The sequence below is a fragment of the Gossypium arboreum genome, chromosome 7 (genome assembly GCF_025698485.1).
Source record: "Gossypium arboreum isolate Shixiya-1 chromosome 7, ASM2569848v2, whole genome shotgun sequence".
Lineage (NCBI taxonomy): Eukaryota > Viridiplantae > Streptophyta > Magnoliopsida > Malvales > Malvaceae > Gossypium > Gossypium arboreum.
Window position 1 is genome coordinate 101,873,739 of NC_069076.1, and position 23,779 is coordinate 101,897,517.

General features: G+C 33.9%; 4 protein-coding genes across 4 annotated transcripts; all 4 read right to left on the bottom strand.

The window, feature by feature from the left end:
• Positions 1-1,990: 1,990 nt before the first annotated feature.
• LOC108480723 (cellulose synthase A catalytic subunit 9 [UDP-forming]-like) lies at positions 1,991-4,101 on the bottom strand. The gene is made up of 4 exons (XM_053031074.1): positions 3,399-4,101; positions 2,918-3,311; positions 2,723-2,825; positions 1,991-2,273 (listed from the first exon to the last, which is right to left on the bottom strand). The coding sequence occupies exons 2-4, from the start codon at positions 2,993-2,995 to the stop codon at positions 2,149-2,151; spliced, it is 306 nt and encodes a 101-aa protein (XP_052887034.1). The 5' UTR covers positions 2,996-3,311; positions 3,399-4,101; the 3' UTR covers positions 1,991-2,148.
• A 1,654-nt stretch (positions 4,102-5,755) lies between these two features.
• On the bottom strand, positions 5,756-7,133 carry LOC108471429 (translation initiation factor IF3-4, chloroplastic-like). The gene is made up of 4 exons (XM_053031097.1): positions 7,093-7,133; positions 6,889-6,961; positions 6,667-6,759; positions 5,756-6,085 (listed from the first exon to the last, which is right to left on the bottom strand). Exons 1-4 carry the CDS (start codon positions 7,116-7,118, stop codon positions 5,939-5,941), a joined length of 339 nt encoding a protein of 112 aa, XP_052887057.1. The 5' UTR covers positions 7,119-7,133; the 3' UTR covers positions 5,756-5,938.
• A 9,237-nt stretch (positions 7,134-16,370) lies between these two features.
• On the bottom strand, positions 16,371-17,289 carry LOC108487271 (VQ motif-containing protein 31-like). The gene has a single exon (XM_017791572.2). The coding sequence runs from the start codon at positions 17,041-17,043 to the stop codon at positions 16,531-16,533; it is 513 nt and encodes a 170-aa protein (XP_017647061.1). The 5' UTR covers positions 17,044-17,289; the 3' UTR covers positions 16,371-16,530.
• Positions 17,290-18,636: 1,347 nt separating this feature from the next.
• LOC108481547 (uncharacterized) lies at positions 18,637-21,081 on the bottom strand. Its single transcript, XM_017784667.2, has 5 exons — positions 20,824-21,081; positions 20,593-20,688; positions 19,809-19,934; positions 19,469-19,508; positions 18,637-18,884 (listed from the first exon to the last, which is right to left on the bottom strand). The coding sequence occupies exons 1-5, from the start codon at positions 20,968-20,970 to the stop codon at positions 18,811-18,813; spliced, it is 483 nt and encodes a 160-aa protein (XP_017640156.1). The 5' UTR covers positions 20,971-21,081; the 3' UTR covers positions 18,637-18,810.
• Positions 21,082-23,779: the final 2,698 nt, after the last annotated feature.

Here is a 23,779-nt window from a genome sequence, read left to right on the forward strand (position 1 = left end):
ATAATATGTGCTTAAATATGTTTGAACTAAGGTCTCTTATATGTTGTAATAGTAACAAAGGTTAATCAAACTAAAGCTTGTTATCCCCCCACCAATGGGGGACAATTGGTAGAATGGAAAGCTACTTAAGAAACATACTTCACTTGCTATAAATCGGGAGGTCACCAAAAGTCTTACTTCCCGGCTCAGTCACCTAAGCATGTGGAAGATAATTATTCAAGATGGCTGACTACTTGCTCCCCAAAATGTAGCCACCACCCGCTCCTCCAAACACTTGGGCTTCTATTAGGAACATGATCCTTTTTATTACCAAACATTACATGGGTTTAATTGCTTTGTATCTCAAATAAGGAGGAATGACAGAATACATCCCATCACATGCATCATCATGCCATTGGAAACATCTGTCACACGTGTCCCATAATGATAACATGATTTCAGGTTTGCCACATTAATGCTAGCCAACACAAGACCTTGCCTATAAATAACCCCCAAGATGATAAAAAAGGGATCGATTCTCCAGCTCACTTGTCAACACTCTCCCAATTTACTTCCCAATAACCACCTATACTATCTCTCATTCTTTCTCTACTCTCCAACTAGACAAGGTGAACCGACCTCCGCCAGCACCATCACTTCCTCCTTTATATCTTCTCTTTGTTAATCCCAAGGAATCAACTAAATAATTTAAACTAAATATGTTAAAAAAATTTAGATGAGTTAAAATAATAAAAAATTCATTTAACCAAATATAAATATCATAAAAAAAGAAAAAATACCCTAAAATATTATATGAAGCATTTATACAAAATAATATATAAAACGATTATGTTAAATTTTGTATAGGATGAATTATGTAATCTATTAAAATTATATAAATATAAATATAAATAAATAAATTATTTCTTAACATTAATTTAATTATAAGTTATTATCATATCTATTATTTTTGGTATAATACGTAAAACTATCAATAACCTCTCTCTAACCTTTAAATAGGGAGATAATGTGCTTCAACGCACTCGAACTAATATCCTCTTGCACTAATAATAATATCGATACCAATTAAACTAAAACTCAATCCGCACAAATTATTATATGCTATGGTCGAAAATTCCAAGATATCTAGAAGGGTTGAGTGGAAAGAGGATGGGGGTAAAATAAATAAAGTGATGAAGTTGGTTACTGTTGTTTTTGTCGAGTCAGGCAATATGTTCCATCATCTTAAAATAATTAGGACGTATACTGTTTGTTATTAATTATGGCAGACATGATTTTATGTGTTTCTTGAAAACTTTATGTTTAAATGGGCCACCCTTATACTATTTCACCACCCTTATTTTCTTGCATTAATGATGTTAAAATTGCCAAATTTCTTATTTTATAAATTTAAAACTATAAATGGGAAAAAAATTTGCCCATAAGTTGTACCTCCTTCATTATTGCCAAATATTGGGTAACACCACATTTGGTAAATTTATATCAAATATGAATGATGTTTAGTTGCAAGTGTAAGATTGAGGTTGTTTGAAATTACAATATTATATTCTTTATTTTGGAAATAAATAATTTTTTAGTTAATTCTTTAATTGATATTTTCGATTAATTCATGTTAAAAATGGTAATTCCATTACTAGTCAAAACTATATTTCTATTTATAAATGAGGGTAATAAACTAGAATAACAGCGCAACTCACTTAGCAACGAAATTTAATTACAAACAATAAAAAACACCAAACCAATAAATAATCCAAGTGAAAATGGTATTCGAAATGGCTCGTTCCCTTTGTTCTTCTATTAAAAGACTTTGACTGAACGATTGCATGTTATGTCTATTAAAAGTTTAATGGGGGGAGAGATATAAACGATATGGCCGCGGAACTAGTAGTACCAAAAAACCACTAGAGATGCACTAGTACCTTAACTGATTGTTGATGAAAGTATGTTAACTCGTCGCAATTAGATTGCATCGTCAAGGGCAAAATCAGAATTGTTGATATGGGTATCATGATATTTATATAAAATATATATGTTCAAAATAAGCCTATCTTACTTTTAACTAGGTAGTTTTAAATTTGAGATAATCTTGATCACTAAAATTAAGAAAAATGAAATAAATTAACAAAATTCTCCCATGCCGAGCACTACTTACATGGACATGTCGTCATACGCATCATCAGCTTCGGGACCGAGATTCCCTTGCTGCATTTTCCAATCATCCATCCTCTCTTTCCATCCTCCCTCTTTCTTATCATCCCATCTTGCTGCTCCTTCTGTTTGCAAGTTTTGTCCAGTGCCAAACAAATACTGAGCCATTACAGAAGTCGCACTATTTGGATGCAAAAAACTTATATAGGCTTGAGGAAAAGTTAGATTTCAAGCCGACCCAAATCATTATAATTGAAATAAAATGCCATTAAACCTGAATCATGGGAATTTCATTGTTGGGAAAGTTAATTTACAACATCATGTACTTAGTATAAAATTTTACAAAGGTTATATTTTTGAGACACTCGACATTCTCTTGAATATTTTATAAAATTATTTTTATTAAATAAAAAACAATATTTATATATTTTTTAAAATTGTTAATAATCTTTATTATTAACTACTATTTTAATAAAATATTTAATAATAATACTATTCAATAATCTTTATTATTAGAATTAATCCACAAGTACGTTTTAGTCCAATGTGTTACATGAATACATAACATGCATACCAGTTTCAGACATGGGATATGGGTGCACTCGTTTATGAAGAGAAGAATTTGACATATGCTCGCCATAAGCAAGAGCACCTGCTATTGGGAATTCCCCACTCACCTGCAACAAGAGAATAGAAAGGAAAGATATTATCATGGAAGGATTTTCACATAAGGATTTTCACATAAGGCAAGGAAAGAAGTGTTTCCGACCGGTCTAGATCGGACACCAGTTATAACAGGAGGAATTTGAGGAGTTTCATCATCTTCAGGGCCTCTTCCATAGCTCATCTTCCCATGAAGAATGGATTCCACCACATTCCTATGCTTGTTCTGTTCATCATCGATGTTAAATTCGTGTTCGATATCATCCACATCCTCTTCATCTTCATCCCCTTCCACTCTAGGACTTCCTTTGAGACGCTTGTATCTAGTTTTACACTGAGGACACTGTTGAGTGCCTTCCTCCTTTCGTACTCGTAGCAAGGCCTACAAACGGAAAACCACACTCATTGCAGGCCACAAATAGATCTCCATCTACTGTCACCCCGATCTCATCACCACAAATCTCACAAACTTGACCATCCAGATTCTTCAAAGGCTTAGGCTGTAGGCACACACAAAACAAATTTGTCACTCAAGTAAAAACAAGAAACTATATCTTCTTCTCTTCCTCTTTCTATGTATTATTTACCTCTTCATGGCCATGAATGACAACAAGTTCATTGCGGTTGTGAGAGCCCGCGACGAGTCCGGCGCTGGCTTCCATTGTGGAAGTGAATTAGCAAGGAGGACTCAAACAATGGAGTATTGCTTTATGAATGACAAGAAATATGAGATTTGGGAGCTCAACACTGTGACTCTCTTACGTAAAGTGTCCACATTAGAGATGGTGTCGTTGGTTGCAGTGTCGCCATTACCTTGAAGTTAAGCTTTCCTCTGTTTTTCTTTTCCACCTACCATTGCCCCTCACTGCCGGCTTATACAAGTTTTCAACCTTCAACGACCTTCCTTTCTCTATCTCTTTTCTTTTCATCTTCTTCTTTTCCCCTCTTTTTCCTTTTTTCTTAACTTTACTTCCATAACCAACCATGCTTCTTTTGTGTATTCAATTTCCCCATGGCTTTCTTCAAACCTTATGGATGTTTTTCTTTTTCTTTTCTTCACTTATAATAATCTCACAAATAATTAACTATATTCTAACTAACAAATTAAAATACAACACATCTCCATCAAACTTACACACAATAATTATACATTTCAACTTATAACCTCAAAATTTTCAACCTGAAAATTAATCAATCGAAGACAATAGATGTAGCAAGGTATATATACAGTGAACAAATAATATCACGTCACCAAATATGTTTTCCAAATAAATAAATCTCATATTCTCTCTAGACCAACCAAGCATGAATTTTGAATGAAATATGTCATATTTAAAATTAAAATAATAAAAATATGAATAAAGTATTTATTAATATGTATATTATATAAACATATTTATAAAAGAAAATATTTTTTTGAATCACGAAAATATATTTCATACTAAAACTTATATAATTTTTCAAATTGTGGTTATTAATTGAGTCTAGAATAATTAATTTCTTTTCATTAAATTTATTATGATCAATTTTTTCTCACCCTAACATAATAAATTATAATGGTTAAAATGGTCTAATTTTGAATTTTATAACTCACAAGATAGTCCAATTAGATAATACTATTGAACCTTAAATTAAATCGCTAACCTAAAATTCGATAGCTTAGTATTTTATATATACAAATTAGTAAATATCAATAGCTAAACAATTTATATGCAATAAACTGACAAAAAATAACCCTTCAAGTTTATATATTTAGCAAGAATTAGACTAACATTTTAATTTTAATATAATACAAAAACTAAATTATGATGAATTAAATAGAGGAACTATATTCTTAATTTTCATAGAGGGATGAAATTGATAGTTAGACCTTATCAAAATTCTAGTGACATTTGAAACAAATTTCCCAATAGCACAAAATTTTGGATTTTATGTTAAAAGTAGCCAGGGATAGAGATTCATGATATATAGTACTATTTAATTGCTTTGTTTGAATAAAATTATAAATTTTCCAATAAGATATATTTCAAGGTAACGAAGTCAAACATAAGAATGTGCCTACTTGGATCATGAAGGAAAATATTTGTTGTCCAATATTGTCTTTGACACGAAACATACTTTATTGGCATTAAGGTAGATAACGTAAAATTTTATTTGATTCTGCAAAAATAGTTGGAATTTGGGTTTGAATTACTAAAACTTTTATCCAATGCCAACTTAAAGAGGTAGTAAATTTAAAAGAAAATAAATTAAATATCCCATATTCAATACATTATACCAGCATTATATCGAATTTAGGTATCATAGAGTATTAGTATGCTTAGTCTAATAGTACTCTATCCATCATGAAGAGAAGCTGTTAGCAGACGTCCAGCAGGCAGCTGCATTTCCTGCAGGTGGAAAGAGGATTACAATACAAGGAAAAAAAATCGGATAGCGAAACAATACAACCAAAAGCATAACCCCATTGCTTTATTTGGTAGTTGAAAATGGTGACAAAAAAAAAATGAAGAGAGACAGACAGTATGCTTGGTATGGAAGAACTTAAAACCAACGCTAAAGCTCAAATCATTAGGTGGATTTGTTGAAATCTCTCCATCTTCTAGACAGCCTGCTTTCTGAAAACTTTAAAAGCAACACTAACCCCCTCAAACGGTGCACATCAGATTTTAACACCAATGCAACATTGGACCAGATTCTTTTTTTTTTTTTCTTGAGAGATCTCAATTTTACCTCTCACATCTGATTACTATTAACCAAGATGTGTCTGCTTCGACAAGTAGTCCTCTACCATACACCAGAAATGAGCAATACATCAAGTCCCAAGGACCGCCTAAGAGAACTAACCTTCGGGATTGGTCTATATATCAACCAAATCACATTCATGGAACAAAGAGGAAGGCAAAAGGAAAATTCAAATCTGGTCCTATAAATGTTGCAAGTATTTGATAAAGAAAAGGTTGCTTCTGTTATTAAGTAAAACCAATATTCAATACAAATTGTGACAGACTAATATACTATACATTATACAAAGACTTTCAAGGACGTGGCCACCCCATGGTAGAAGAACTTAATCTCACTGCCTGATTGTTATGCCACCAAAAGAGAGCTCTTTGAGATTCCATATTCAGACACCAGCTGAGACTTCATTTTTGGTCGGTTTATCTTTTTTCTTTCCGGGATCTTGTTGAGCTTTTTGTAAAACAGCCTTATTTGGAACCAAAACTATGAATATATTCCTGTCTTTGAAGTTCTTGCTTTCCTCAGTTGCAAGCTGCAGATCAGGACAGAGTTTAGGATGTAAAGAGCAGCTTTCAGGTAATGGAAGTGAAACCCAAACAAATGCATTGAACAGCATAAAATGGATGAAGGGAACGAACACCATTGGAAGTTAAGACTCAAACACCATAAGCAGGTGAGTTGCTAATTATTCTGTTCAGAGATCATTTTTCCGTTTCATTCGCCAACACATACTATCCAATCTGGCTAAAGAACATTTAATTATGATTTTGTATTGAAAACTACTTGATTACATTTTTAAAAAGAAAATAAAATGCTTGTGATTATAAAAAAAAGACTAAGTACTTGAAAGATATTACCTTGGTTAACTCACAATACTAGTTAATGTCACCTCGTTCCTGGAAATGCTTAAAACAACTCTCATTTCGACTTGAAAAGAAGTTAAATTTGTCATCTACGCATACTGCTTAATTCATGATTTCTTCTAAAAACAATTTACAATATGGCACCGTTGGAAATTTGAGAACTTTATATGATTTTAATAACTCTTTCCACCTTGAACATAGCATATTTGATATTGATGAAAGGAGGAAAAAGAAATACTTCATGAATTACCTCCCCAACATCATTCTGAAAACGTCTGATGAGTTCCATAGCCATATTTCTAAATTCGTTTTCTCGACCTTTCAAGTTCACTATGACCTTAACCTGAAAGCATAGATCAAAACATTTCACTGCTATTGAACTCCAAAACAAAATAAGGCCTATATTTTCACTTCAAGCATAACTATTATAACACCCCCCCCAAAAAAAATAAAAAATAAAAAAATACCCCACCTTATCACCATCATTCAGAAACTTCCTTGCAGCTTTCAAACGAACAGAATAATCATGTTGATCAATGTTATAACTGTTCAAAACAAACAAAAGCAATTCAGCCAAAAAACTAGAAAGTGCTCAAAAATGGTTATTCATTATAGCTTTAAAATAAAGTTCTTGATAGAAGCTAAGGTGATACGAGTTACTCTTGCAAATTTTTACCCCAACTGTTGATCAAGAAGATACATTTGATTGAACAAAGGAACTTGAGAATTTTGGTGAAGGAAAATTTTTCTTTTAATCAAGGAAATACAGCCTAATACTTATATTAGGATGATTGGCATTTCAGTCCACTATTATAGGAAAAAATAATAGGACAATCTCACAAAGTTAGGAATCTTAACAAACTAGGAAAGCACTAGGAATCAGTTAATGACTAATCCTATTTCTTAGGAAACTAAATAATAAATCCTAATCTACCAGATTACAGCCTATGAGTAATTTCCTAATATATACAAACTAATTCGGCTCCTTTCTACACTCCCCCTCAAGCTGAGGTGTATATGTTATACAATCCCAGCTTAGAGTTGAATTCATCGAAGCTGATTCTTGGAAAAGCTTTGGCGAGAATGTCAGCAAGCTGCAGTTGAGAAGGGATGTAGCTCAGTTGGACTATTCCATTGTTGACCTTCTCTAAATTGAAATGCCTATCAATTTCCACATGCTTGGTCCTGTCGTGGTGTACTGGATTTTTAGCAGTGCTTATTGCAAATTAACTGTCACTATGTATTTTTATCTAGTCCTTAAAATCAACTTTCAATTCCCTTAGAAATCTCTGAATCCACATTCCTTCGCAAATGCCCAAAGCAAGACCACGATATTCTGACTCTGCACTACTTCTTGACACCACTGACTACTTTTTGCTTCTCCATGTAACAAGATTGCCCCAAACAAAGGAGCAGAAACCACTTGTGGATCTTCTTTCAATCGATTCTCTAGCCCAACTTGCGTCAGTGATACCTCTATCTCACGGATTTAACTCTTTTTGAAGAGTAAATCGTCGCCTGGTGTCATCTTTAGGTATCTTGGAATCAGATTCACAGCCTCTAAATGTTCCTCATGCAAATCATTCATGTGCTAGCTAACAACATTTACTGAGAATGCAATGTCTGGCCTCGTGTGTGAGAGATAGATCAACTTGCCCACTAATCTTTGATACTGTCCTTTATCCACTGGTACACTCTCCTCATTTTTCCTTAAACTTTAGGTTGGGGTTCATAGGCATCTTTGTAAGTTTACACCCAAGCATGTCCGTCTCAATTAGCAAATCTAATATCTACTTTCTTTGGGATATAACAATCCCTGCCTTAGATCAAGCAATCTCCATGCCTAGGAAATATCTGAGAGCACCAAGATCTTTAATTTCCTCAGTAGCAAGTAATCTTTTGAGTTTGATAATTTCCTCTAAGTCATCTCCAATTAGAATGATATTGTCAATGTAGACAATGAGAATAGCAATTCTACCTTTTGATGAGGATTTCACAAATAAGGAATGATCTGCCTGGCATTGATTGTATCCATTTGTGACTAGTGTTTTGGCAAACCTGTCAAACTAGGCACAAGATGATTGTTTTAGCCCATACAAAATGACTTCTTCAGCTTGCACACTTGATGGCTGTTTGAGGAGTGTTCTAAACCTGGAGGTATTTCCATGTAAATGTCTTCTTCAAGATCTCTTTTTGGATGTCTAGCTGATGCAAAGGCCAATCTTTATTTACTGCTAGTGACAATAGTACTCGAACTATGTTTTAACTTGGCAACAGGTGCAAATTTTCTTGATAATCGATTCCATATGACTAAGTAAAGCCCTTTGCCACCAGCCTGGCTTTAAACCTCTCAATACTTCCATCTGCTTTATACTTAACTGTAAATAGTCACTTGCAACCCACTGGCTTCTCCCCTTGAGGTAACTCTTACAGAGTCCAAGTTTCATTGCTATCTAAAGCCCTGATTTCTTCCTTAATGGCCTTCTTCCATGTTGGATTTTTCAAAGCTTCTTGAATGGAACAATTTCCCATATGCCACATATTTCTCAATAGGGTGGTCTGTACATGTTCGGACATTTTTTCTTTGAGCAATAGGCAAATCAGAATCATCAACAAAAGGAACAAGCAGCTCACGAGTTGAAGAATCCATACCAGTGTAAAATTCCGAAGCAGGAGGCTCTGGTTCAAATTCTTGACAATCTCTGATTTGAGTGGCATTCTCTAGATTTTCAATAGGTCTTCCCCTCCTAGAATAGACACAAAAGTTCCTGATGATTTGCACCAAGTTGAGGTTGAGTGAACTCATGCAACTGAGACTTGAATGGTGTGTCATTTGGACCTGATGTGGAACTGAGATTCGGATTTTTAGGACTCAAACGAGGTGAGATATTTGAGAACTCGAAACAGGGTAAGGATGTCGGATTGACACTTTGGGGTGAAATATACACGGATTGAGTCTCTTGAAGAATGTCCCGAAGCTAAAATTCCTTGAGTTCTCCCTCTGAATTGCAGATTTGGAAAATTAGGATTGGTGTTCAAAAAAAGTGACATCCATGGAATTGTACATCTTTCGAGTAACATGTGAGTAACACTTGTACCCTTTTTTATTAGAAGAATATCATAGGAAAATGCATTTTACTGATTTGGGATCAAATTTGGTTCAATGTTGTTGGTATATGTGACCAAATGTTGAACAACCAAAGACTCTAAGTGAAAGATTAGAAGAAAAAGATTCAGCATGAAGGCCGGCCTGTAGGAGGACTTCATGAGGTCTCTGGAATTGGAGCACTTGACTAATCATTCTATTGATGATATTGTTGGCAGTAAGGATGATTTCACCCCAAAAGTGTTTAGGTACATGATTAGTAAACATTAGTGATCTAGCTACCTCAAGTAAGTGTATTTTTTTTCTCTCGGCTATCCCATTTGGCTGAAAGGTGTCAACACAAGAACTCACAAGAATAATTCCTTGTGTTATGAAATAGAAACCCAAGGCTGATGTAAAATACTCCCTGTTATTATCGGTCTTAAGAATCTGAATTTTACTTTTGAACTGGGTGTGAATCATAGAATAAAAAGACTTGAAGATTTCCCCAGTTTCGGATTGTTCCTTCATAAGGAATGTCCTGGTGGTTCTAGTATGATCGTCCATGAAAGATACGAACCAACGAGCCCCATTAATATTTTTCACTCGTGAGGGTCCCCAAATGTCCCTATGAATTATAGAGAATGGATGTGATGGCTTATATTGAATGCTAGGATAAGCATGTCGTGTGTTTTGCAAGTTGACATATTTCACTATGAAAAAACTTGGAATTTTTATTGATGAACAAAGGAGGAAGCAATTTTTCAAGGTACACAAAAATTGGGTGACCAAGGCGGAAGAGCCATAATATGACTTGATTCTCATTTGAAACAGAAACAGAATTAGAGAAAGAGTTAGAAATAGACTCAGAAACACAACTTGAATGAACTTGTCCATGTAGAAGAGAGTTCCTTTTGAGCAAGTAGAGACCACAAATTTCAGCACTGCCAATCACCTTCCTCGATTTAGTCACACAGTTCAAGTCACGGGTGAGTTTACTAATAGAAATCAGATTGCGTCTAATTTTGGAACATAAAGGACTAATGAGAGGTCCTTTGTCAATTTGATTGATCCAATTCCTGCCACTTTTGAGAGTGATCCATCTACTATTCATACTGTAGAGGGGCTTGAATATGGACTAAACTTGTGAAAGACATTAATGTCTCCGGTCATGTGATCTGAAGCTCCAGCATCAACCATCCATGGTCTTAATTTTCTGGTTGCTGCAATATGAGCAAAGGAAAATGTACCTTGATGTACTAGCATGTTAGTACATTGTTCGGTAGTGGGTGATATATGTCCAAGTAATTTCTACAACACCTCAATTTGCTCCCTGGTGAATGGATTGATTTCAGTGCTAGTGTTGATGTTGTCAGAAGTGTTGGCAACATTTGCACGATTGTCCCGATCCTAGCGTGCTCGGTTAGGCCTCCAATCAACAGGCTTCCCATGTAATTTCCAGCAAGTTTCTCTGAACAGACCAGGTTTCTTACAATGGTCACACCGTGGCCTTCCTATTCTTTGCTTGTTATCCTCAGATATGTGTGTACAAGGCTGAGCCTTCAGCAACTGGGGAACTCATATTTTCTGCCATCATCGGTTTCTTCCTACTTTCTTCTCTTCTAACTTCAACAAATGTCTCTCGGACGGAAGGCAGAGGCCTGCTGCCCAAGATTCTACCCCTTCATCCAAATCCTTATTGAGACCAACAAGAAATTTGAATGTTCTCTTTTGATCAACATCTTTTTGTGTAAAGTTGCATCATCTGGACATTTCCAGGGGTATATTTCAAACATATCAAGGTGCTGCTAGTACCAGGTTATTGTGTTGAAATATTGAGTGATAGTCATCTCCCCTTGTCGAAGATCATGAAGTCGAGTTTCAATTTCAAAAAGTTCAGAGGTATTTTTGGAACTAGAGTAAGTTTCTCTTGCTCTATCCCAGATTTCCTTGGTTGTTTTGTAGAGAAAGAAATTTTCTCCAATTTCCGTGGTCATGGAGATTATTAGCCATGACATGACCATATGATTTTCAATATTCCACATGCGATACTTGGGATCCATTGTCGCCAGAATAGGAAAATCAGTGAGATAATCATCCTTGCCTCTACCAAAAATAAACATAAGGACGGATTGTGACCACTGAAGAAAATTGTGGCCATTGAGTTTGTGACGAGTGATCGGAAGAGGAGAGTTTTCGATGATATTGGCTGAGGAGTTTTCATAGTTTTTGGCTGAGGGATTTTGCTCGGGTCTGGAATTGACTTCCGAGGAGGAGGTGGTTTGTGTATCCATGTTGTATTAGGGTTTAGAGCCTATCTCTGATGCCATGAGAATTTTGGTGAAGGAAATACAGCCTAATACTTATATGAGGATGACCGGCATTCCAATCCATTATTCTAGGAAAAATAATAGGACAATCCCACAAACTCAGGAATCTTAACAAACTAGGAAAGCAATTAATTAGGAATCAGTTAATGACTGATCCTATTTCTTAAGAAACTAAAGAATAAATCCTAATCTACCAGATTACAGCCTATGAGTAATTTCATAATATATAGAAACTAATTCGGCTCCTTTCTACAGAACTCATATATCAAGAAAGAGACTGGGCAAAGTTGGATTCAATATCAAGCACGAGTACTTCACTGAGATAGTACCATTCATATGACACTACCATGGTAAATTACCAGAGTTTTCTACCTCCAGTGTTAATAAATGATAATTGAAATGACACTTTTTTATCAAGTCACAAGCCTAAACCCTATTAATATCAAGCTTTTCCTTTATATGCAAATTCAACATAGGAAAGGCAGGCTCCAGAAAACAGCTCAAAATAGGTTAAATTGCAAGCCTAGTGTGGGGTTTATGCACAAGAGTGGATTGTGCATATGCTTCTTGAAACATCATGTAAAAAAACGGAAGGTATCAGGGTCTGTCATCTTTCTTTCCAAGAGACACATTATTAATGACATATTATTTATGAATTATTATAATCAATTATTAACTATTAAGAGTAAAAAATGAATATATCAATTTTTTTATAATTTACACAAATACTTTAATAATTATTAGGAATTTTTGTTAGCATTATATTTATGAATTATTATAATCAATTATTAACTATTAAGAGTAAAAAATGAAAAATACTTTCATGAAATAGACACAGAGTCCAGGTGGCAAATGAAAACGCTCCTATCAACACATCAGGTGCCATTCTGTAAAAGCGAAAGCTACTTTCCTACAAATTTCGTTTTTCTTCTATGACATACGTAAAAGATAAACCAGTATTACTCATAAGACTGTTCTCTTTTCCTGTTTTTTGGACTTTTTTTTTTTTTACTTTTTTATCAATGATGGATGATCAAGTTTTATAAGTCAAACCTTGGTATAAATATTCAAAACTGATTCCCAAAACAAGGTTTATTTCTTATGTGTCTCTTTGAATTTTCAATGTTAAAAAGTATTCATTTTATATTTTCTAATATCCATCTAAAGCTATAAAATATTATATAATGTTCTTTTAAGAAAATTTATTTACGATCTTATATATTAATTATTGAGTTAATTGAGTTTTAGTTCAATTGGCATAAGTATTATTCCTAATACGGAAGAATATAGATTCAAGTACGTTAAAATATATTATTATCTAATTTATGAGTCGGGAAGAGTAAATATGAATAAAAGCTGTACATTATTGAAGTTGGTTGAATTATTTTAACATTGAAAATTTATCATTTTTTTTGTGAAAAAATAAAGGAAGTCTAGAGGTGGAGAAAATGCTCTCGCCAATCCCAAGTATGCTCAAATCCACTATATGAACAAATTTCAAAGACTTATCATAAGGGGAGGAAATGATAAAAATTTCTTTTCTAATTAAACTACTAATTTCAAAGAATATTTACATAACCCTAACTCTCTCCCAGTGGCGAAGTCAGAACAATTTTTTAAAAAAGACCGAATGAAATTTTAACTTTTTATAGTTTATATCTTTATAATTTTTAAAGAATTAAATCGAATTTTTATAATTTAGGAGGGAAAGTGCAACTTTATATTTACTAATTTAAAATTTTAAAAATTTTTAAAGGGTCTAAATAATAATTTTTCATTTTAGGGGGGCGGGGCCCCATCAGCCCCCCTAGCTACGCCTCTGCTCTCTCCCTTTGATTTTGAGTAATTAATTAATCATGGATGTTTCGTGTAATCTACCAGATATTGTAATGTGCTTCTTGACTTTTTAATCCAACTCATTTGAAAAAGAGAGAGAGAGAGAGTTGATAATGTTAGACACATGAAATTAGAAATTTTGTTTAATAAGCTATGATAAAATTATAAATTTTAAGATTAAAAAGAGTTTGAAAAAAATATCATGAATCTTGGAAGGACGAATTTTAATGGATTGTAAAACGAATATGGAGGATACTTTAGTTTCACAAAAATAAAAAATTTAGTTTTTTTATACAATTCTTACTAATACTCATAGCCCTCTAACCCTTATATTACAAGATAGTATGTGCTTAAATATGTTTGAACTAAGGTCTCTTATATGTTGTAATAGTAACAAAGGTTAATCAAACTAAAGCTTGTTATACCCCCCACCAATGGGGGACAATTGGTAGAATGGAAAGCTACTTAAGAAACATACTTCACTTGCTACAAATCTGGAGGTCACCAAAAGTCTTACTTCCCGGCTCAGTCACCTAAGCATGTGGAAGATAATTATTCAAGATGGCTAACTACTTGCTCCCCAAAATGTAGCCACCACCCGTTCCTCCAAACACTTGGGCTTCTATTAGGAACATGATCCTTTTTATTACCAAACATTACATGGGTTTAATTGCTTTGTATCTCAAATAAGGAGGAATGACAGAATACATCCCATCACATGCATCATCATGCCATTGGAAACATCTGTCACACGTGTCCCATAATGATAACATGATTTTAGGTTTGCCACATTAATGCTAGCCAACACAAGACCTTGCCTATAAATAACCCCCAAGATGATAAAAAAGGGATCGATTCTCCAGCTCACTTGTCAACACTCTCCCAATTTACTTCCCAACAACCACCTATACTATCTCCCATTCTTTCTCTACTCTCCGACTAAACAAGGTGAACCGACCTCCGCCAGCACCATCACTTCCTCCTTTATATCTTCTCTTTGTTAATCCCAAGGAATCAACTAAATAATTTAAACTAAATATGTTAAAAAAATTTAAATGAGTTAAAATAATAAAAAAATTCATTTAACCAAATATAAATATCATAAAAAAAAAAGAAAAAATACCTAAAATATTATATGAAGCATTTATACAAAATAATATATAAAACAATTATGTTAAATTTTGTATAGTATGAATTATGTAATCTATTAAAATTATATAAATATAAATATAAATAAATAAATTATTTCTTAACATTAATTTAATTATAAATTATTATTATATCATTATTTTTTATATAATACGTAAAACTATCAATAACCTCTCTCTAACCTTTAAATAAGGGGATAATGTGCTTCAACGCACTCGAACTAATATCCTCTTGCACTAATAATAATATCAATACCAATTAAACTAAAACTCAATCCGCACAAATTATTATATGCTATGGTCGAAAATTCCAAGATATCTAGAAGAGTTGAGTGGAAAGAGGATGGGGGTAAAATAAATAAAGTGATGAAGTTGGTTACTGTTGTTTTTGTCGAGTCAGGCAATATGTTCCATCATCTTAAAATAATTAGGACGTATACTGTTTGTTATTAATTATGGCAGACATGATTTTATGTGTTTCTTGAAAACTTTATGTTTAAATGGGCCACTCTACTACTATTTCACCACCCTTATTTCCTTGCATTAATGATGTTAAAATTGCCAAATTTCTTATTTTATAAATTTAAAACTATAAATGGGAAAAATTTGCCCATAAGTTAGTCTTAAATTATTGTACCTCCTTCATTATTGCCAAATATTGGGTAACACCACATTTGGTAAATTTATATCAAATATGAATGATGTTTAGTTGCAAGTGTAAGATTGAGGTTGTTTGAAATTACAATATTATATTCTTTATTTTGTAAATAAATAATTTTTAGTTATTTCTTTAATTGATATTTTCGATTAATTCATGTTAAAAGTGGTAATTCCATTACTAGTCAAAACTATATTTCTATTTATAAATGAGGGTAATAAACTAGAATAACAGCGCAACTCACTTAGCAACGAAATTTAATTACAAACAATAAAAAACACCAAACCAATAAATAATCCAAGTGAAAATGGTATTCGAAATGGCTCGTTCCCTTTGTTCTTCTATTAAAAGACTTTGACTGAACGATTGCATGTTATGTCTATTAAAAGTTTAATGGGGGAGAGATATAAACGATATGGCCGCGAAACTAGTAGTACCAAAAAACCACTAGAGATGCACTAGTACCTTAACTGATTGTTGATGAAAGTATGTTAACTCGTCGCAATTAGATTGCATCTACAATGAAATCCAGTCAAGGGCAAAATCAGAATTGTTGATAAGGGTATCATGATATTTATATAAAATATATATGTTCAAAATAAGCCCCATCTTACTTTTAACTAGGTAGTTTTAAATTTGAGATAATCTTGATCACCAAAATTAGGAAAATGAAATAAATTAAATGCTTAATTTGTATTAAATATTATAATTATTTATGTTTATTTTTACTTAATTAATATTTAAATACTATTTATATTTAAATATTGCAATTATTAAATTTTTTACTAAATTAATATTTAGATAATACTTTATATTAATTTATTAAATTAAACTAAAAATGTTACTAAATTTATAGTAAAAAATATAAATAATATAAAAGAAATCAAATTAAAAAAATTCAAGAAACCATGATATCTATCTTGAAGAACAATACACAAAAACAACAATGACAGATTTTTTATGTTTTAAGTTTTAACCATCAAATAATGTAAAACCCCAGAATTTTTTTATTTTCTTACTTGCAAAATTTACCCTTTTTTGGAACAATTCAGCAACCCTATTCTCGTTTATCTTGCCTATGTGAAGTAAGTGGAAAAAGTGCTAAGAGCTCCGGTGGTTGGCTTCCTCTAGGAGTATTTAATGGTGATGGGTGCAAGTAAAATCCCTTCTCTGCAATTGACTTTTCCTCCTCCCAAACTGAAACCACCGGAGACGACAGTGATATGGTACCAAAAGACAATGGAGTCACTGGACTGGGACTCGGAGAGTCGAGCCGGGAAACTTGGCCCGGAGAGCAGGACTGAGTAGGTGTTGAGTTGGTGGGACAGGTTGTGAGAGTACCGAGCTTGATCTCGAGCTTTCTCATGGCATGTTGCCTACGTTCTTGGAGCTTGAAAGGTGGACGGCGTGGAGCTGTTGAGGAGAGCCTTCCGGGGAGCTTGTCAGTGTCGGGGCCGGTGAAACCAGTGAGCTTCTGGACCAAGTCTCTGAAGGTGTTTGCATCTGCCTGAACGAACATGGTTGGGGTTGCAGATGAAGAAGAAGCTATGTTGTATTGGTGATTTTCCATGTTAAGCAAAGCAACAGGGCGGAAACTTTTAGAAGATAGAAACCAAGACGGGCTATAAATAAGAATATAGAAGTAACTTTCGTTGATTGGTACTTGGAGAATGAAATAGGAGAATGTTTGATCGGATGTTTTTGTACGTGTACATACACTCGCCAATCTTATACATAGTCGGGATAAAACCTAGAAACTATGGTTTAACATTTTCTTTACAAAAAATAATATCATGATACTAGAAAAAACTATGGGCGCTGAAATATTATTTAAAATTAGGGAGCCTTGCGTCAAATTCAAATTATGAAACGGATTCGAAGGAAAATCGAGAAAATTGAATATAAATATTTATATTAAAAAATTCTTTCGGAGAGGATAAGAATTTATGAAAAAAGAAAATTTAATTAAAAATGTCAAAAATAAAAAGGGGAGTACAAGATAGAGAAATAAACAAACTCTGAATTCAAAATACAAAATTTTTCTAAAATTCTCATAAACTCTCTCTTAATTTTGTTGTTGCTATTTTAAATTATTTAGGATTGATAAAGAACCTATTTATAAGCTAAATTTCATGTGAAAATATGACTAAAATATCTTTAAAATAATCAAAGTTAAACTGAAAAAATTTAATAGAGTTTAACTAGGAGAAGAAACTCGGTTACATGAAGAGTACGTCGCCACGTTGTGACGTCGCATTCGACTCATCAGAACATCATGCATCGCATCGTCGGAGACATGGTGCATCATGTCGTCGAGACGTCAATTATTTCTTATCTTGACGTGAATTATGTCTATTATACAGTAAAAAAAACCAATTGTTAAGGGTGGAGGAAAGGTCTCAAATTTTGTCGTTTGTGCAAATTGAAATGATAGATATTATATGATGTGTAAAAAGAATAGATTGATGAAGAAGAGGATGGTGGCGATGGCGATGGTGATGACTTAACAAATGTTTGCTTCAACGTGGTTAATGATTATGAATCATAGCCCCAAACTATTTTCCAAGCATTGAATGCAATGCATGTAGCAGTTAATCTCTCGATAAAGAAAAAAAAGTCACAAAATTTTCCTAAATCTTTATAAAATTTTAGTATTATTTAATTATTTTATAGTTTTTCTATAATTTTTATAGTTCTCTAAACTTTTATAATATTCTAATATTTTTCTTAATTAATTAAAAATAAATTAAATTCTTGTAAAATAATTAAACCCTTGACGTGAACATTTTTTGAAGTCAAATGCCATATCAACTACCACATCATCATTTCTCCACATTGACTGCTACATCAATTATTATGTAATCACTTAATGACTTGTCAAGAATTTCAACAAGAAATTATATTTCAAAATTCAATTGATTTCTAACTTTCAATTAAAGCTCAATCGATTTTAGTTTTCAATTAGAGCTTAAGTGATTTTTACTACATTATGAAGGTTTTTTGACATTTAAACTTACGATATGAAAAATAATATAAACATAATACAAAAATAACACCGTTTTAATTTTTATATGAATTATTATTATTTGATTACGTCACACTCATGCTGTGGGTGACAAAATTATATAAAATAAACACAAAATTGAATCTGCATCCAAAAATCTTATTAAATCACCAACTTAATCATTTATTTCTTTTAAGATTTCTTTAATTATTTAATTTAAAAGAATAAGACGCATACATATTACAAACATAACAAACTGACATATGTCTCTTACAATATATGTGCCAATCTTTCAACACCAACTCATCATCATCCTTGGAGATCAAAGTTTGTTCAGTTGCTTTGAACAATGGCTGAGAAAAGTAATTTGTTGATATCCTCAGGCTCTGATTCCCGCATTTGATCTCCTGAACCAACAGTGTAAAAAGTGTTTTAAATAAAACCATTGATGCAGATGTATCAATTGCTTGAACACCTGCAAAACCATTTTCTTATCAAAGCAAGAGTGCAACTCAAAATTATTCCCACATTTGGTTACGTTCAGGAAACTTAACCAACTCCTAACAACAGATAAAAATTTAAGCTCCAGCTATAACAGGGAATAAACCTTTGGCCAGAAATCTTAATCTGTAAGTATTCTAAGAACAGAGATTAATGACCTTTGATGGTGGATTAACTGCCAAAAATATGTTTATAAGCAAGTATTGGGACAACAGAAAATACTATAATAAGCGAAAAAGTCACTGCATTTGAATCTTTTAGATCCGAGTATATCTGTACCATCTGGATGCAGGATGCCAAATCTTAACGGGCGCTTAGCTGAAGTCATAATTGAGAATGCAAGTATTCACTCAGGACAGTTTCAAAGCACCAACAAAGTGAACCAATGATATATTCGTATATTTTCTTATATACCCTGCCTTTTTCCCTAATGAAAGAACATTTCCGATGGTGTCTGCCATTATTGGGTAAAGCAAAGCAACAAACATACCTATTCTTGATCTGACTTGATCTGTCCACTCATCAATGATCTGCATGATGCAAAATATCGAAGTGGTGAAAAAACTTTCTTCCAATTACGGTTCAAGTGCGCAAGAATTCAGATATGAAGGGCTTAACACACCAACAAGATAAAATTCATGTAGGCTTTATCAAGAAAATTGAAACTACCCATGGAACATCTAAGCATGGGTGTTTAATGTTAAGCATTAGTTTAATCTTGGTTGCTTGCTGGCAAGTGGTGCAACCACTTTAGACACCACTTGGAAAATAGGCAACCCTTAACAACAGGTGCATTAATCATTAGCAATGGAATTGAAAAGCAGGAAAACCTGGTTGAAATTGGTGAGTGCCGGATCATCAGAATCACTGGTGAGGGACGTGCCTGTTGATGCTTGCATACGCTGGAGTAAATTTCTGTTCCCAACCAGAATTGTTCTAGCCTTATCAATCAAATCCTGAAAAATGAAATCAATAATTAAACAAAGCTCAATTTGCAATATAAACATGTTCTCATAGGGGAGAGCATAAATCAGCTAGAACCGATTAATCAACCTATTCAGTTAGCTCGAGCCATGCAGAAAATTAAGTACTGAATATTTAAGTATTGAAAATTTAAAAACTGAATTTAAGTTATAAAATTGTTTGATATATTACTTAAAATTAATTAATGAATATAATTAGATTATTTAGTAAATATATATCTTAAATTATAAAAAGAATACATTCTACCTTTTATCCTTGATTTTAAACATCTCAACTTTTTCTAAACAAAAATAAAATTTTAGCAGTAAAGATTTTATAGAATAATAAAATATTAAAATAAATAAAATAAAACTAATTAATTGAAAATATTATACCTTAAGCTTATCTACTTATTATTTTCTACAACTTTTTATAGAAAAATTCTATCAAATTGTTTTTTTTAGATTATGATGTGTAAAAACTAAATATTAATTCTCAGTTGATTCTGTCAATCAAACAAGGCCTAAGATGGTTTTAATTGCTCAGTTATTTGTTATTAAAATTAGTAAACAATCGAATCAACCGAGTTAAATGCCTACCTCTCAACTTCAAAACTCTGAGATTCCTTAGATTAGAAGAAAAAAATAAAACCTGTTTGGCAGATAAGAGCTCACGGCACTGCTCGGTCAAGCTCGATAATTCTTCCTGGATCTTCTTCATTCGAGACACCAACTTCATAGGGTTCGCCTGCAATCAAAACTCAATAAAGCTTCAATTGAGTTTAAAAAAAATAAAGAAAAGAATTATTGTCTTCTATTAGTTACCCCATATAATGCAAAACCAAGAGATATGGAAATGAAAGTTAAGGAAATTGGGGATTACATTATCAGGATAAATTTGTTGAAACTCCTTCTCGAGCCTGTACTGAACAACGAGAAGATCATGGTTTGCTTTGGTGAACAAATTCACCAAATTATCAGCTGCTTGATGATGGCTTTTCTCCTCATTGTTCCGATTATTATGACCCATCCTTTCTCCCCCTTTCACAATCGCATCCCAATTAGGGTTTTCTTCTTTTTGAATTTAAGATATGCAAATTTGCCGCCTGCCAGTGACAATGCTAATTTCTTTTTAACTTTTATCTTTTCAATCTACGCGCCATGAAGTGCGTGGATAAATTAAGTAATTAACCAATGTTAACTTTCAAGACTAAAAGTGCCGGTTTTTTAAAATATTTATTGGATTAGATCGGTTTTTGAAAAATGATGGAACAATATCAAAATAACGAAAAAAAGTTCAGCTGGAAGCATTTTTAGTGTAGTGGCAGAAAAACGTTTTTAGCTGAAAGTGCTTTTTGCCACATTAGTTAAACACGCTTTCAATTGGAAGCGTTTTCCTCAAATGACTGTTAAGAGTATAAGCAGAGAAGGCAATTAGTTTGTTATACTTTAGCTAGCTATTAAGTTGTTATCATCTTAGCTGTTATCATTTTAGCTGTAAGTTGTTACTAATTGGTTAACATAACAGTTAACTCGTTTAAGGTTATATACTCCGGTAAATCATTGAATTGAGGTAGTTTATGAAAATCATTTTCAATAGAATTCAATTCAGTTTACCTTTCATTTCTCAGTAGTTTCTTCAATCTTCATTTCTTATACTTCCTTTCATGGTATCAATCGCCTAGTTCTTGGAGATCTTTCTTACGGCCACCGATGCTTCCTCTGACTCCGCCACAGTCCCGCATTGTGCCTCCACCACCACCAATCAGCTTATACAGTCCTTTCCCCGTCACAACTCCGTCAAACTTGAGGACGATAACTATGTGCAATGGAGACAGCACATTCGATTGATCACTGACGGATACAATCTCACTGAGTTTCTAGACGAAACTCTTCATCTTCTGCCACGGTGCGTGCAGTCGCCGGACGGTGTATTGGCTCCAAATTCGGCTGCCTTGGCTTATGAGAAATAGGATAAGTTACTCACCTCCTAACTTCTTTCCACTATTTTTCACCGATTTTGGCTAGTTTTACAGATACGAAAACCGCAAATGATGTTTAGATCATCGCGACTCTGTTGTTAGCGGCGGTTTCTGGCGCCAAACTCTCTCGAATCCGTCACGAGCTTTCTTCGTTGAAGAAGGGAGCGTTGTCGATTAAAGAGTATATCGCCAATATTCAAAACACTTGTGCTTCACTCGACTAGACGGAGCTCGAATCTCTAAAATAGAGAAGGTTGAGATCGTGTTAACCAGTTTACCATAGGAGTATGATGTTGTTTTAACCCTTACTTCGTTCTCTGCTGATCCTCTCCCGCTTCATCGGTTGATCCACGTGCTCTTGGAGTTTGAAAGCCAATAGGTTCGGGCAATTCTGGATACGCCGTTGCAGGTTCATAGTGTTGAAGGTGCTCTAGCCACGATGGCGACTGAAGATTCTTCACGCGGTGGACGTCTGGTTGCTGGTCAAAGATAGGTGTTCCGATCGCGATTACAATGTCAGATCTGCAGTAGGTTCGGTCACACGGCTCAATGGTGTTATTACCGTTTTCATCGCGATTACAACCGTTCGGGGCCAGAGGTGCGAGCACTGCTTTCGTCAAATCTGCCTAAAGGGTGGTGGAATGTCTCTGCTGTGGCGCCTTCATTTGTGCAGAATAGGGGATTTCATTCGATGGAGCAATTTGGACGTAGGAGTGACCTCCCTTTTGGCCCTCTTTTTGGGCCGCTTGTACATAGGCATGGTGTGGATATTAGGCCTAGTGGACATGCTACTGCGCCTGGCCTTGAGAGGTATAGGCCATCTGGGCCCATGTTGACAGATTAGTAACTTGGCCATTTTCCATGGATTCTACGCCTGATGGACATGGGGGTCGTGGTCAGCCCAATTGGTTTAAGCCTCCGATCATCTCAAATAATGTTTAAATTTTACGGTTTGTAACTCATGGTTCGGGGTCTCGTGTTTCACGCGCTCGGGTCTGTCCTGAGTCGGCACCTCTGTGTGTTGGGTTACCCAGAATTCCCGACGTCCATTCTTCAGATATATCAAATTCTACGGGCTCTAATATAAATTCTACCAATTTTGGAACTAACTTTGATGATGATTCCTATATTCCTCTTCCTGTAGGAACAACATTGTTGTACCCAGATTCAGGGGCTACGCATCACATATGCCGAGACGTCTCTGCCCTGCACGAGTCCACACCATATTCAAGTATTTCTCCACTACTATGGGCAATAGGACTCCTACCAAAATTTTAAGTATCGGTAATTCTATTCTTGCATCAAAGACTAAAATGCTTCATTTGTCTAACGTTCTTTGTGTGCCAGCTATACAAAAAAATCTCCTATCTGTTTCTCAGTTTACGACTGAAAATAACATGTTTTTTGAGTTTCACCCAAACTATTGTGTTGTTAAGAACATCAAGACCAGGGAAACTTTACTACGGGGCCACATTCGTGATGGATTCTACCAGTTTTCTCCGATGGTGTTTGTTCGTACGGTCATGGCTACGTCTCCATCTGACCCTAAACCGCTATCTCCTGCAGCTGATTCTGATGTGTTTACTCTTTGGCACCGACGACTTGGCCATCCATCTGCTCCTATGATTAAGTCTGTTCTAAATAAATGTCAAGTTTTATTCAATAGAGCTAATAGCTCTGATGTTTGTGTTGCTTGCCAGAAAGGGAAATTTCATAAGTTGCATTTTTCTCCCTCTACTACTGAATACAATGAACCATTTGTTTTAGTTGTCTCCGATTTATAGGGACCTATTCCTGTTGTGTCTGAAAATTATTAGTATTATGTGTCATTTATTGATATGTGCACTCACTACACCT